General features: G+C 48.7%; 1 protein-coding gene across 1 annotated transcript; it reads left to right on the top strand.

Annotated features, from left to right (window-relative positions):
* The first annotated feature begins 3,229 nt into the window (after positions 1-3,229).
* Positions 3,230-15,611, top strand: LOC124083547 (flavin-containing monooxygenase 5-like). Its single transcript, XM_046430278.2, has 8 exons — positions 3,230-3,594; positions 4,871-5,059; positions 5,921-6,083; positions 7,580-7,722; positions 9,110-9,309; positions 12,009-12,361; positions 12,475-12,547; positions 14,888-15,611. Exons 1-8 carry the CDS (start codon positions 3,427-3,429, stop codon positions 15,258-15,260), a joined length of 1,662 nt encoding a protein of 553 aa, XP_046286234.2. The 5' UTR covers positions 3,230-3,426; the 3' UTR covers positions 15,261-15,611.
* Positions 15,612-16,140: the final 529 nt, after the last annotated feature.

The following is a 16,140-nucleotide window of genomic DNA, read 5'->3' as shown; positions in this document are numbered from 1 at the left end:
CACGCACTGCGAGGAGCCAAAATGTCCCAGCACACCCTGTCCCCACACAGTTGGGAAGCTGTGCTTTACGTCCTTTCCCATGCTTCTCTGCGGGTTTATGTCCCAGCACACCCTGTGTCCCCCACAGTTGGGAACCTCTGCTCTATGTCCTGATCAGCAGAGAAGACGCACTTCTCAGGGTCCTCAGCAGCAGGCTGGACATGACAGGTGGGTCCGACAGGGGATGCTGGAAGATTCTCCCAGGCAGGGCACAGCTGGGGCACTGCCGCACTTCTGGGGCCATCACAGCAGAAGTGCCTGGCTCCGGCCGGACTGGGTGGGTGGTCACATGTGACACAGAGGGCTACAGGGAAAACCACAGGGGCCTGGATGCTGACAGACCATGCTGACAGGCGCAGGCCCTGGGCGCAAAGCCTCGAGCAGGCTCTGCTTCTGGGATGCACGTCTCCCTGGCTTCTCCAGAAGGGCCTCTTTCCTTCCAGTGACACAAGGTGCAGCGGTAGGTCACACTGGAGGGGGCAACGTAGACAGGCCTTTGTGGAGCGCTGAACACTAGCCCCGCCTGTTCAGGGAGCAGAGCCTGCCCTGGCTACTGCTGCAAACCCTCAGGTCCCTTCCCCTCCATGTTACACCACAGGGGAGCCGCCTGGGCTCTGTGGTCCTGCTGGATCCCATGGAAGAGAGGGGCGTGTAAAGACGCACACACACGTGTAGACACAAGAGACCGAGAGGTTCGCAGACTCAGAGAAAGTTTCACAAAACAAGCTCCACCCCAGGTGGACTGACAGCTCAGTGCGCCCAGAGGTGACTCCAAGAAGACTTCCTGAGTGTCGGTGATGGTGACCAGAACAGCACAGTAGTTGTGACAGCATCCTCAAACACATGCGCTCTCGTGCTATTTCTTTCCGCTCTTCTCATGAGATTAAACTCTGAGTTCACGGATTGCTCCTTCAGTCCATACCTGTAGCTCACTTCTGTCCTGCCACCCATGATGCTGGGTTCAGACGTAGTGAGAGTGAGCTCGTTCCTACAGGTGTGTCGGACTCGGAACCAGGAGAAGGTCCTCCTAAGAGAGGATGAACTGAATCCAGGCGAGAACACCGTGGGAAGCCCACTCACTCATCCCACTCGGGCAGGAACAGAAGTTCATTCTCTGCCATACCAAGGACTTGGAGTCAAGTTTCACTTCTCCAACTTAAGTTTAGTTTGCTGCTTTTTATATTTCAGAAACAAGGGATTTGTAAATGCTTCATTAAACAGTCTTCATCTGTGACAGCCATGTTGCCTTCTCTCCCCGGAGCTACTTCCTAAAAGGAGTCTTGGCCGCAGATGAGAGAAACAGCGCAGAGGAGGGGTGCTATACCAGGGCAGGAGCAGGGAAGCCAGCAGGCTGGGGGTCTGCAGGACTTACAACCTCAGCGGGGTAGAGTCCACCAAAGATGGAGAGAGAGCTGAACGATGTTTTTGGAGGCAAGAAAACCAAACTCCGAAAAAGTAAGAAAATAAGACATGTTTCCAAACAAGAATCCCTCCCTCGAAGTTTCCAGGGGATGCAGCAGACCTGTGGGCCCACCTTCTCCCCCACAGCTTGCCACACAGACCAGGAGGACACCACGGGAAAGCTCACCTGGAGGGCTACGCCGTAGGGCGCTGCACTGATGTCACTGGGGACGTTAGGACATAAGGAGTCAAGAGCTCCCGTGCAGGTGCCCTTCTGCCTTCTGTTCATTTCTGACTCGTCAACTGTTCACATGTTGAGATCATGGCCACCACAAGGTTTTCACTCTGCTGTTGGGTATCCCCAGAGTGCTGAGTGACAGGAGGTCGTGCTGAGTGACAGGAGGTCGTCCTGTCAGGATAAGGTGTAAAACGCATTTACAGGGTCACTGCAGATCGCAGAAGGTGGGGAAGGAAATTGGGGTAAGCAGAATTCTATGCTGACCCCAGAGACTGAGGCCTCTGTAGAAGCCCGTTCTGCAGAGTGGGCAGAGCCAGAGTGACGGGTCTCTCTTCCAAGGGCAGCTCAACAAAACACCACAGCAAAAGTAGGTACTGTAGTAAGTAGATATTAAGAATAGTGATATTGAGAAGAGTTTTTTTTTTCTTTTTATAGTTTATTGTTTGATATATCTCTTTTTGTCATTTCAACCTGTTTGGATTTTTCTTAAGGGTTATATTTTCAGCATTAACTAAATATTATTTTCATTTTCTACAAAGTTTTCTTAGCATGAGAATATCTAAACTGATAAAAATATTTTTACTTGGAACTAGTGATTTAACAGCATTGCTTATTTCCTGAAATGTTTGTTCAGCTTTCTCTAGCCAATTTCTTGTGGGATGATGGCCTTTACACTGCATTAATTGGCATCAAAATGCACTGCACACCAGTTGGTTCCTTTCCTAAAAGGCTCAAGGCAATTTTTAAGTCCAAATTGGAAGAGTCAAGGGAAGGGTTCATCCATTAGCTAATTCAGGAAGCTATAAAAGTCTTCACATTGCTGCAGATTAGCTTTATTTTCAAAACAGGAGGAGCATTATTGTCTGCTTTAATTGAAAAGCTGAACCTAAACTTGAATTTCCTTCTTTTCAAAGGTTAGTTTCTTATCTTTTCCTTACACTGTTTTATGTGTGGAAATTTTTGGATGGTCACTATTTTTTGTTATGTGATTATAATTGTATAGCATAATGTCCAACTACAGTAACAAGTTGAAAAACAGATAAGCTTAGAAATTAATGTATTCACTCATTTCAATCCATGGATATTCACTAGGTATCAACCAGGCAGCTTAAACCTTCCAGGTGCTTATTACTCGACCAGTGTAAGACAAAACCATAAAAGCATGTGGTAAAGGCACTAACAGAGATCTAGGCCGTCACTGGTCACCAAGAAGGATGGTGTAAGCATGCCTGAGAAGTCCAGGGAGGGCTTCACACAGGAGGCAGCCAGTGGGAAAGGGAGGACCTTTGTGACAATTGGCATGTGTGTGCAGAAGGCCTGGGTCTCACAGTTGCCATGAGTGTTCAGCAAGACTGACATACAGCTTACAGGTAAGTACCTGCCCTGAAGTCTCCATCTTTACCTGCAGGACTCCCCATTCGACTGAGGCTTCGGGGCACAGGACTCTGCCGTTTCCTCCTGTGACCTCAGCGGGAAGCCCAGTCCTGGTGCACAGTTTAGAACCAGCCAGTGTTTGTGGAGCAGACAAATAAGGGGAAAATGAGGGAGCGATTGCAGCCTCAGACTCGGAGATGCTAAGTACCGATGCTCCCTAATAATTCTGAAACACAGCCAGACTCCCAGTCAGCTTTTATTTAGCCTTAATCTCTCCTAGCCCCTGAAAGGTAATCAACACACTGGTAATCCATACGCGACGTTAGTGAGAACAACACAATTTAGGGCAACAAACTGCAGACCGTTGTGACAAGATGGTTTGTTTAGAATCGCATCCAGCGGGGGACATGGCCAGGAAGCGGGTCGCCGTGATCGGAGCTGGGATCAGTGGACTGGCTGCCATCAAGTGCTGCCTGGATGAGGGTCTGGAGCCCACCTGCTTTGAAAGGAATGACGACATCGGAGGCCTGTGGAAATTTCAAGTAAGTCTGGGTTTTATCTGACTTTAAGCTGTGCTGTCTCGAACTGTGACAACCAGGGTAAAGTTTGCCTAGGAGGCACGTATAGCACTCTGCAGGTGAAGAACTGGTAACGACCCCAAGCTTGTTTGCATTCTGACTGAGGCAACGTGCATGTGTGACAGTTCTGGATTAGGCACTGGGTGCCCGGCCAGCCATGTATATGGTTTGTTTCTCTTCTTAATTGTTACTTTTTACTTTATGTATTTTGAAACCATGCCACCAGGTTCATTTCAATGTACTATCTTTGTACCTCCGTGGAATGGCCCTGTATGTCGCTGTGCTCTCTGGCTCATTATCTCCCTGGTTGGCTCCCAAGGCAGCCACTCCCGTGGCTTCTGCCTGGGGTTCTCCCGTGCAAGCATCTCTGGTGCAGCCTTCTCTCTTACAGCTGGCCTAAGGAAGGTGTGCCTCTGTTGGGGGGCCTTTCCCGTTAGTGTTATTGGAGGGCTACATGTCATGGGGTATGAATACGTGGAGGTCAGATTCACTGTCTTGCATCTTTGTTTCATACCTTTATCATGTTTATCCCCCTTTTCTTTCTTCTGTTGTATCTTGGTGTGGTCCATCCTCTGTTCTCTTTGGGCACTGGGTTTTAGATGTCCATCCTCACTCTCTTGGGAATGGCTCCCTGGATATCATAAATGCACCTTGACAGTGCTATCCACTTTGTGGGTACTTTCCCCACTTTCTGAGCAAAGCAAGGATCTTAAAACAGGGTGGCCTCCTTTCCCTTCCCACCTTCCTGGTCTGTTAGGAACCCCATGAGCAGGATCAGTGGTGTTCGTCAGGTGCCTGCAGTCTCTGCGGCACTGCCTCAGCCCCCGGCGTCCCCCTGTGCTTGCTCCCCTCAGTCCTGTCCCTTCCCAGTCAGCCCAGGAACTTCCCCACACTGTCCCTGGTGCTGGGCCGCCGCAAAAGACCCTCAGCTTTCCTCGTCAGGAGACGTGTGAGCCACTTCCACTTCTGAAGGGTGTGTCACTGGGCTTCCAAGTGGACGTGGACGTTCTTATTTTAGCATTTTAAAGGCATGTTTCTGGCTTCCATCATTCCTACTGAGAAGTCCCTGGGGGTCTTACTGCTGACTCAGGGTAACTTGGCTCCAGCAGGAGGGACTTAGAGAACACAGAGAATACAGGGCCAGGTACCACTTATTACATAGGAGGCCGTTTCTCTTTAAGATAGTTAATTTTGATTGTCTTATAAATTTTATTATATTAAGAGAAACTTTCTCCTGTAGAAAAACCCTTCAGAGAAAATGCCGAGTATCTACAAATCCGTGACCATCAACACGTCCAAGGAGATGATGTGCTTCAGTGACTTCCCCATACCGGACCATTTCCCCAACTACATGCACAACTCCAAACTCATGGAGTACTTCAGGATGTACGCCAGCCACTTTGGCCTCCTGAAATACATTCGCTTCAAGGTAAACATACAGCGTTGCATTGTGTGCGCGTGTGTGTGTGTGTGTGTGTGTGTATGCACGTGCGCACCCACACTCACTGGCGCTGGCTGGGCAGTTAAACCTGGCCTCTTCTGTTGTGACCAGAGGAAGCCAGCCTCCTGAGCGTCCCCTGGAGGGTCACGGCTTGTCATGAAACGGTTTTCAGCCTCTCACTTGGATGTGGGATTGCAAGGCTCTGTTGTAAGAGCCTGTTCTGGTGACACTCCAGCATGGCACGGTCACGGCCCTCTCTTTCAGTCTCACATTCGACATGTGTAAGAATGTGAAAAAACGTGACTGGCAAGTCATGTCCCTGTAGAGTGGGACCACAGCTTCTCACAAGGAAGGTGTTCGTCAGGACCATCGAGTCCCGCCACCAGGGAGCAGCCCCTCTGCTTGGGTGCAGCCTGGTTCCTCTCTGAAACCCTGAGCCACAGGCTGGGGCGAGCACAGACCTGGGGGAGCACAGCCAAAGGAGGACAGGTCTGGGGGGCACAGGCCTGGAGAAACACAGGCCTAGGGAGGAGCACAGCCTTGGAGGAGCACATGCTGAGAAAGGACAGGTCTGTGCTGAACCTGCAGAGCCGGCTGCGTCCTGGAGGAGGAACCACTGTGTCTCCATCACCCTCCCTCCATCCACAGCCAGGCTCCTCTGTTTCTGTTCCTCGGAAAACTAGGTTTTAGAGAAATACTCAGAATATCCTGAAAATGTGCTGCAGAAACGTGGAGAGGGGCCGGGAGGGCAGGAGTGCCGCCGATGCACCGCGGGGTGACTGCTCAGAGCTGGGGCTTGGGCAGGGACTGGGCTGGAGTGACAGCGAGTCCCCCTGTGCCTGTTCTCAGACCAGAGTGCAGAGCGTGCGCAAGTGCCCGGACTTCCCCGTCAGCGGACAGTGGGACGTGGTGGTGGAGGCCGAGGGCCAGCGGGAGTCGCTGCTCTTCCATGGGGTCCTGGTCTGCAGTGGGCACCACACGGACCCCCACCTGCCACTGCAGGCCTTCCCAGGTGCGTGGCCGAGGCTGGGTGGGAAGTGCTTTCCCTGTCAACGAGGGGCACAAGGGCGGGACGGATTCGGTCAGTCTCAGTGCACTTTCCCTGGGAGGGCACAGCCACGGCTGCGCTGCGCTCTGTTAGGGGACAGGGGAGCTCCCGAGACAGGAAATGGGTGACAGGCAGCTCCCACTCTTGGCTCCTATGGTCTCCTGCAGCTTCAGATTCGTGGTTGACATAAAGTGGCCACATGGAAGTGGTTTAGTTTCATGTGTATTTGTTTGATTTCACTCTAAGAGAAAGTGAAATCGATTATTTAAAAAGGGATAAATGGCAAGCGCAGCCAGGGGCCGGAGACCCTGAGCCCACAGAGGGCCTCCACCAACGCTCTCGGCATGGACCTTCCTGGGGACTGAAACCCAGCGGGCACCGGCCTCTCCCGCCCCTCTGCCTGGCAGTGCCTCCCAGGACCCCACTTCAGCTCCCCTCCCCAGCCTCCTCGCCCCTTCCTGCTCGGCACCCTCTATCCCCCCACTGCCGTCAGGACCCAGCCAGGACACATCTGCCCTCTGTGCCTTCCCAGGGTTCAGGAGAAACTCTTTGAGGACTGAAGAAAAGTAGACGGGGGAATTCAAGTTCAGTCGAGAACTTGAACGTGGATTTTGGTTGTTCAGCTGACAAATACCAAACCTTACCATGTCTCCCCACAAACATTTGCAATATAAACGTACTTGGCCTTCTGAATGCTAAAATGCAACGTATTCTGGAAATCCTCCATAATCACGGCATGATGGTGGACTATCACACTTATCAGCCTCCTTTTGACTTGCTTCCTGGCTGAGAAAGAGTACCCATGGGGAGACACGTGGGTGTGCATGTTTGCACAGTTCAGGGGTGAGACACAAACGTGTGCAGAGTGACGCAGCCTGGGAATGCTGGCAGGGAGTGGGACCGCTGTGAGAGCCTCCGCCCAGCCAGGCTCTAGGCACTCGGAACAGAGGAGACATCCAATGAAGAGAGGGCCTCTGTCCCCCCAGAGCCTCGGTGCCCTCTGTTCCCTCTGTCCCCTCTGTTCTCTCTGTCCCCTCTGTCCCCTCAGAGCCTCTGTGCCCTCTGTTCCCTTAGAGCCGTACAGGAGCAACAGATTCAGCATTCGGCTTAAGATTAAATAGGATAAAGTACAAACGAAGAAAGCTAGAGCACAGTGCAACTGGAAACTTTCATTTTGGGCAGATGCAAGATAAATAGATTTACTATTTAGTAAACTCTGCATAATATTATTAGTTAAAATTTAGAATCCACAGGTTCTACATCTGAGGTTACTCCCCTTTTCCCTGAGCAATGTGAGATTTAAACACACACACACACAACATTTTTAGGACAAAGGGTGGAAAGGGTGGTGTGCAATCCACCCACCCAGACTCTGATCACTCATAACATAACTTCCTCTACGTGCTGAATAGGCTGTGAAATTCCTCCTCACGCTGAAACATTCTCTCCTCCCTCCACAGGCATTGAGAAGTTTAAAGGACGCTATTTCCACAGTCGGGAATACAAAAGTCCCGAGGACTTCTCAGGAAAGAGGATCGTTGTGGTTGGCATGGGGAATTCTGCTGTGGATATCGCCGTGGAGCTCAGTCGAGTAGCTGAACAGGTGTGTTTGCTTTCAATGGCTTCACTACTGGAACCCTGTGTTTTGGGGGTGGCATCCAGAATTAGGTCAGGTTTGTGAAGGGCCCACACAGACAGGGAGTCCAGGCCCTGGCCTCAACAGCTTGGAATTCATGCATAGCGGAGGGTGGGTACAAATTAGACCCCTCCTCTTCCCAATGGGGAAGGCACGCAGACGGACACTGAGGACTGGGCTAAGTGGGTGATGGCAGCACAGATAAGGGAGGTGTGGAGTAAATAACCTGACCTTCCTCACTTACCACCATAGACCCTGGTCCTGATAGGCTTCAACCAGCAGGAAGGACCAGAAGAAAGAAGTCCGCCCAGGGTCAGCAGATTTGGGGGGTGGAATTAACAGAGGAGAACTGGGGACGACGGTAAACATATGATGGTCTTTAGCTAAAAGTATTGATGGAGAAAGACGGAAGGAAACAGCAAGTGCTGCATGTTTCACTTGGTACAAAAGCAAGTTACCCCCTAGAGCTTCATTTGTGTGTTCATTCAACATTCTTTTCTGTCAGAAAATTAATAATATTTGGAATTTAGAGGGAAGAGAGAAATTTTGCATTCGTTATTGTTGAGCACATTTCATAGTCTTAATTAACGGAATGCCCACTAGACTGTTCCAATATTCCATCTTTACTTATTTTACTTTTCTTTTTTGTTATCATTTTAGGAGAAACTGCTGATAACAAATATACAAAGCATTTAGTTTTTTAAGATAATATTTTCACAAGAATGTAAAGAAGTAAATACTTGGCCTCTTGCACCCATCTAATTTCTCTTGTACTTTACAGACTGGACCAGTAAGTACTGAGATTCAGCATCATGATCTGATGTGTGCAAAAGCACCAATAATCTACAATATTAATTGCATCAGAATGAAGAATCATGTACAAATACTTTACAGAAAGATTTGAAAAGTGATTCTGGTCATGTTCAGTTCAGTGGACACTAGTTCTGAATAATTTGATTCATTAAAATTTTTAATGTCTATTTTTATTTTGGAGCAAGCAATATAGAAGTATATGGTAGTTAATATGATAGCTAATTTCTAATCCAAATCCTTATTCATGCATGAAGCACAGCTGTGTCAACATCCAAGTCTACAGACAACATCCAGAGGCATACAGACCACTGAGTAAATATTCTGATTTTCATTCACAAGTTTGGTGTCACAGGAGCAACTTCTTTCTGGAAACTAGTACACAGCTCTGGCAGAGCACAGCATGGTGACCACTGCACAGTGTCTGCCTTCCTCACCCTCGGAAGTCAAGCTTTTAAAATTGGAGATGGGCGAGGCATTACTAAAATAATATCCTGCACGTTTCTGACTCCTCTGTGGGTTTGCTTTCTGTCTCCCTCCTCAGGTATTCCTCAGCACTAGACGGGGATCATGGATCTTGCACCGTGTTTGGGATAATGGATACCCTATGGACAGCTCATTTATCACTCGATTCAATAGTTTTATCCAGAAGATATTTACTACAGCATTAGTAAATAACTACCTGGAGAAGACACTGAACTCAAGATTCAATCATGCTCACTATGGCCTGCAGCCACAACACAGGTGACACCCTGGACTTAGGGCATGGAGCCATGTGTGGGTGTGAAAGGGAAATTGCTTTAGGGACAACTGCAGTTCTTGCAATTAACATGCATTTGGTCATTTAATCTCACACTTCATTAACATAAAGCCCTTGTAATGCGAATATAGCGCATAAACATGAGCACTTATTTCTAAAGTTTTTATTGGCGCATTACAATTATACATAGTAATGGGATTCGTTGTTACACACTTGTACATGCACACCATAGAACAATATAATTTGGTTGATTCCATTTCCCAGTATCCTCCCCCCCGCCCCATACACACTCTCATTTATTCAGCAATCATTTAAAATTTGATTGCTAAGTGTGCTGCGTGCACACGCACACACACACACACACACACACAGAATAACATTGCCCCTCCTCTCAGCTGGGTGTCAAGTTTAGTGGGGTCGGAAAGACTTGAAAGCATGTTAGAGCAAGGAGACCCACCGGTGCGGTGATGGCCACCAGGCAGTGTGCACTGAGGCCCAACAGGACGTGGTCAGTGGGGCTGATGTCGTTTGAAACTGTCAGGAAAGTGCACCTGGAAGAGGAGCTCTGAGGGCACACCCCTGTGACTGCAGGCCACCCCACAGGGTTTCTAGCTTCAGAAATCGCCTGCAGCTTCCAGTGAGAAGGTGAAAGAGAAGTGGGGGTCAACACTGGGTTGAATTAAGAAAAGAGAAAGAGCAGAATGAAAAAATACACTTAACAGAACAAAGTGCCCCAGAATTCATGTACCAGAAATCCCCAGTCACGTGTCAATGATGTCTGGAGGTGGGGCCTTTGGGAGGTCATCGGGACTGGGTGATGTCATGAAGCTGGGGTCCCTGATGGCTCTGTGGCCTTATAAGGGGAGGAAAGGGGACCCAAGTTAGCATGCTTGCTCTGTCGCAGCACATATTGCCTGAGCCACCTCTGCACTCTGCTGTGTCCCCACCAGCTCCAAGGCTCTCGCCTGATGCGGTTCCTTGACATTAACCTCCAGAGCTATGAGCTGATAAATAAACCTTATTTCTTTTTTTTTTTTTAGAGATAGAGAGAGAGAGAGAGAGAGAGAGAGAGAGAGAGAGAGAGAGAAAGAGAGAGAGAATTTTAATATTTATTTTTTAGTTTTCGGTGGACACAACATCTTTGTTTGTATGTGGTGCTGAGGATCGAACCCGGGCCGCACGCATGCCAGGCGAGCGTGCTACCACTTGAGCCACATCCCCAGCTCACCTTATTTCTTTATAAATTACAGTCTCTGATATTATGATAACAATGGAAAAGAGACTAAGAAAAAATATTTCATGTTCCTTATATGAGTAATTAATTGTCTCTAAAGACAATTCTAAAACAGAAATTCCTCAAATGTTCATCAAATGTGGCAAAGGCATGTGGCATTTATTGACTCATTGATTAAAAATACTTATGATAGTCTACTAAGCTGTGGACTCAGAACAAAATCACAATAGCAAAAACAAAACTCTTTCCTGGAAAGTTCTTAAAGCCAACCTTGGCTCCACTGGTTTTCTATGTGCAGACATAGGTGGCTTCATGACAGGGGCATGTTCTGAGAAAGTCATCTTCAGGGGATCTGCCATTGTGCATACATCATAAAGTGTGTGACAGAAAGCCAGGTACCAGCATGGTTCATAGACACAGTAGAAAGAGAGCAAACACAAGGTCCATGGGCCTGTGCAGGTGGGACAAGACTTGTTGGTGACATGGACTTTGTTCTAAGCAGGAGCACTCTCTAAGGCTAGGTCTAGTGGAGGAAATGCATAAAATATGGTCACCTATTATCATTACCAAGGAATGTGCACTGTGGCATTGTACATGCTCTGCTTTTACTGACTGAGAGTGCAGGAGGCTCGTCGATGCCAGCATCTGTACACGCCCATGAGAAAGTACTGTATTGGGATGGCTAGAGACCGCTGGGAATCAGGGTTTTTCCATGTTTATCTTACAGGAAGACTGTGTTGCCTCTCCTCCTCAGTCCAGACCTCACCATCCTGCACATAGCTCTCTCTTCTCCAGCAGAGACTGTCTGGGCAGAGCGGTTGGGTGCCATGGTTTTCCTCCAAGAGAGTAAATGGATATCTGTGGAATGGAGCTTTGGGAAGGCCAAGGTTCCCTGGGAGAAGAGTCACACACAGCAAACCCACATCTTGCCCTACCCATTTCTTTTTCTTCCCTTTGAAACATGGATCCTTTGGGGTACTTACTTGAACAATTTAGTCATTTAGCAAATACTGTGTCAGATAGTGTTATGGCCTATTGTTACAAGTGTTTTCTACCTCTAGCCTGGAGACTGATTTGCCGACAAGTGATAATTTAGCAGAGATTGAGATGGAGGAAGGCTAATAATAGACTAAGACTTGTATTCCAAAGGAGTCGTAGTCAAACCTCGTCTTTCCTAATTTTAAGAGGTGTAAATAACTTAATACTAAAGCAAATAGGACTATATGGCACAGACTGCAAGATATAAACGTGTTCAAGCTAAAATATATGAGAAAATGTAGAACTGAGATGACCACACTTAGGGTACAAAATCCTCACCGCTGCCATTAGAGGCAGATGGGGGACCAGCGCAGGGTTGGGGGAAGCCTACCACTGGCTTTGATTCCTTTCCAGATGCAGTGCTTTCTTTCTGTATATTTGCTCACTTGGGAATTTTGTTTCTACATCCAGACCTCTGAGCCAGCACCCAACCGTCAGCGATGACCTGCCGAACCACATCATTTCTGGCAGGGTCCAGGTGAAGCCCAACGTGAGGGAATTCACGGAGACGGACACCATCTTTGATGATGGCACCGTGGAGGGCAACATTGACGCTGTCGTCTTCGCTACAGGATACAGCTTTTCTTTCCCTTTCCTGGATGGGCTGATCGAAGTCGCTGATAATGAGGTGTCTCTGTATAAGCTGATGTTCCCTCCCAACCTGGAGAAGCCCACACTGGCCGTCATTGGCCTCGTCCAGCCCCTGGGCATCGTGCTGCCCATAGCAGAGCTCCAGTCTCGCTGGGCTGCCCGGGTGTTCAAAGGTGAATGAGGAGAGGCCAGAGCGAGACTGGCAGCTCACCCTGCCTGCCCTCGCTTCTCTTGGCCCTGGTTGTCTTGCTAGAGATCTTGACAGACTCTGCATTCTGTCTGGCAGGGCTGAGCAGACTACCCTCTGCCAAGAAGATGATGGCAGACATTGCCCAGAGGAAGAGGGCAATGGAGAAAAGGTAAGTCAAGTAAAACCAGAGTTTGAGACAAAACTCGATCCTCTGCCTGGTGGGTGGGCGGGTCTGTGTGAGCTGCAGCCCTCCACAGCCCCTCCTAGCATTAGCAGCTGGCCACAGCAGGCAAGCTCCCGGCGTCAGCTCCCAGGGCGCAGCCAGCAAAGCTGGGTTCCTCTCCACTACCACAGGGTGGCATGTGGCAGCTCTCGGTGTGGCAGGCTGTTCCCCAATGTCACAATGGACTTCAGCAGTGCACCTCCAACTTCTTCCTGGGTTCTTGCCTCACAAATCCAAGGAGTGGAATTCACAGGACAAAAAAGACAGGAGTGAAAGAGTAGAATCTATTCAAGTGTGAATAGAAACAAAACTCTTCTAAGGCCAGGAAGAGACTCAGAAGGGGCTGCTGGTGGAGTGTGCTAGTCTAAGGTGTACAGAGCGCTTGGGCCAAGCTATTGGTCCAAGTTTGTGCTAATCAGGGTTAGAAAAGCACCAACACTACAGTTAATCCCTGACTCTGAACCTCCATTCAGGTCTGTCCTACTTCCATTTTTCCACTGCTTGTGGGGAAGCAAGAGGTTGAGGCTGTTGGATCTTGGATGCTAGGGGGTTCTGCTGTGCAGAGTGGGCATCTCCCCTGGGCGGGCTACCTGGACGTGCCGGTCAGCAGGCCCTGCCTCATGCCGGCTCTGGCTGACGGGCTCTGTAGGGCTGTGCCCCTGCTCACTGCCTGCGCTCCAGCCCGCCTAGGCCCCTGCTCCACAGCTCTGGGGCAAGGACTCGGCTTCAGAAGCATCAGGAACAGCTACTCAGAGACCTCTGCAGGATCTACAGTTCCTCACTGGGGACTCTAGACTCGTGCCTCCTCTACTCAACCCCATTTTTCTCCATTTCCTACACTACATTGTTGTGCAGCACAAAACATCCCACTTCAGTTCTTCAGTAAATACCTTTATTTGTTCTTTTTAATTCACATTAAATTCAGAATCATCCTCTCCCTCAGCCTCAGTGGGAACTGGTGTTTCTTGAAGACTCACTGCAATCCAGGAGGCTCGTGTGCTGCGTGGCAGTGGGGGGACTGCCCCAGGTGGCTCTGCTTGCTGACATCCGCGGGGCCCAAGTCGGAGCCACACTTACAGTCTGGAGGCTTCTGCTGCTCTGTCTCGAGTAGGGTGCAGGACTCTTTGCTGAGGGTGGGTTCTGGGGAAGGTGGGCTAGGGGTCCAGACTCCCACACCTCCACGCAGCTTCCCTATGAAGTCTGCCTGGGTTCCTGGACTTTCATCCCAGACTTCCCCACACTGAAATCCCTCCCTCTCCTCCTTTGGTGCCTCAGAGACTTGCATCTTATTCTCTTTCATGAGCCAAGAGTTGAAGGAAACAAGCCAAGAGGGAGTCTCCTGCACGTCAGGCATTTCTTTGGTCTTGTAACAAAAACTGTTTGCAATAAGGGAACCAAAAGCTTATGCATGTCTTCACACAGGGAAGGAAGAAGAGGGCAACATGCAAATCCATAACCCAGCAATCACCTTGCACATTTTTGTCAAGATTCTAAAGACACTGTGGTGTGTGTGTGTGTGTGTGTGTGTGTGTGTGTGGTGTCCATAAAAAGAAATGGAATTCATTCAAATTCACCCCCCACACAGAGACACATACAAATACACACATACACTACAGGTTCACAAATTTTGTAGCACAAAGAAAACTGTTCATTGACAAATTCTGAAGGAGAGATGGAAAGTGTCTAGTTCACTCACTAAAACCCCATGTTACTAAGCATTTCCAGTTCGCCTGTGCAAAAGGCAAGAGGAGAGCCATGTGAAGTGGCAGCAGTGCTGTTTCTTGTAGGCACTGTACCTGAAACAGCCTTCCATGCACAGGTGGAGGCTGCTGACTCCCACTCTGGGGAGGTCCCACGGCATGGAAGGAGTGCTCAACTCATGCAGCAGAGGTGCCCGCTCCCACACCTCTAAGGTCACATCAGAAAGACACGCTGCCCTCGCCTCCTGTTGTACAGCCAGTGCACATAGGCTCCTGTCAGCCCACAAAACAAGTTCTTGTGCAAAGGAGACAAAAGAACTCCATCCTTAAGACACACTATTTCCAAACACTGGAGGTGCACTGCCACGGCAGACATCAGATCCACACCACCCACACTAGGAACAGGTGTCCTGGGCTGCGCAGTCCCTGCCACTGCCCCTCAATACCAAGAAGTGTGGGGTGTGTTGGCTTTCTAGCTGTTTCTGCATCTTAAAGCTGTAGAACTAACCTCTTGGCTCTGGGATGATGTGAATCCATCCTCTGCCTGCCTGGAGGCTGCCGGCCTCACTTCCGCCCTGTGTTTCAGGTATGTGAAGACGGCCCGCCACACCATCCAGGTGGACCACGTGGAGTACATGGATGAGATCGCCTCCCTGGCCGGGGTCAAGCCCAGCCTGCTGCTCCTCCTTCTCTCAGATCCAAAGCTGGCCATGGAGGTTTTCTTCGGCCCTTGTACTCCATACCAGTTCCGCCTCCAGGGGCCAGGGAAATGGGATGGGGCCCGGAGAGCCATCCTGACCCAGAGAGAGCGCATCATCAAGCCCCTGAGGACTCGAGTCACCAGCAAGAACAGCCTCTCGTCCTCCTCGGGGCTCTCCTTGGTAAGAGTGGCATCGTTAGGCCTGGCGTTGCTGGCTGCTGGCTTGACGTACATATTCAGCACGCAGAGTGCGGAATGAACACTGAGCAGGGAAGTACGTATTTCTGCTCATCTGGGATCATTACAAAGCTTCCATTACTCAGTGACATGTGAAAATATTATTTGGGATACCATACTGCTATGGAAAATGTTTAGATATGCTCTGCAAGTAGGCACATTCCCTTAGGGAACACAACCTGAGATGGGTATCACTGCTCCTACAAGATATTATCAATGCACAAGAAAATCCTATCATTTAAATGAAAACTGTTTAAACCTTAGGAATATTTTTCAACATAAAGTTCACCCAAATGGTTTGACAATGCTAGATTATCCTCATAGGAATTTATAAATAAAAATTTGCTTTCCACTGATTATATTTTCTACATTATCTTTTATTTTCTACATTATCCTTTCTTCTTTCCAAGTAATTCTATCAAATTCTCATTTATGCATAAAAGCTTCAGTTTACAGGATAGAATTTAAAAGGCAAATTAAAATATTTTATGTTTCACACAAATGGTTAATACTTAAAAAAAAAAGTTCAACATCCGTAGCAATCAGGGAAATGCAAATCAAAACTACACTGAGATTTGATCTCACTCCAGTCAGAACGGCAATCATCAAGAATACAGACAATAATCAATGCTGGCAAGGATGTAGGGAAGAGCGCACTCATACATTGTTAGTGGGAATGAAAAATCAGAACAACCACTTTGAAAAATCAATGTGGAGATTCCTCAAAAAACATGGAATGGAGCTACCATATGGCCCAGCTATCCCATCCTTCGTACTTGTCCAAAAGAACTAAAATTATATACTATAGCAATACAACCACATCAACATTTACAGCAGCACATGCACATTAGCCAAGGTAATGAACTAGCCCAGATGCCCATTGATGGATGAATATTTTAAGA

Source organism: Marmota monax, unplaced genomic scaffold (assembly GCF_021218885.2).
Source record: "Marmota monax isolate L192 unplaced genomic scaffold, Marmota_monax_Labrador192_F-V1.1 WCK01_AAM20220418_F8-fsc00055, whole genome shotgun sequence".
NCBI lineage: Eukaryota > Metazoa > Chordata > Mammalia > Rodentia > Sciuridae > Marmota > Marmota monax.
Note: the sequence above shows the minus strand (reverse complement) of the source record. Positions and strands in the feature narration are given on the sequence as shown.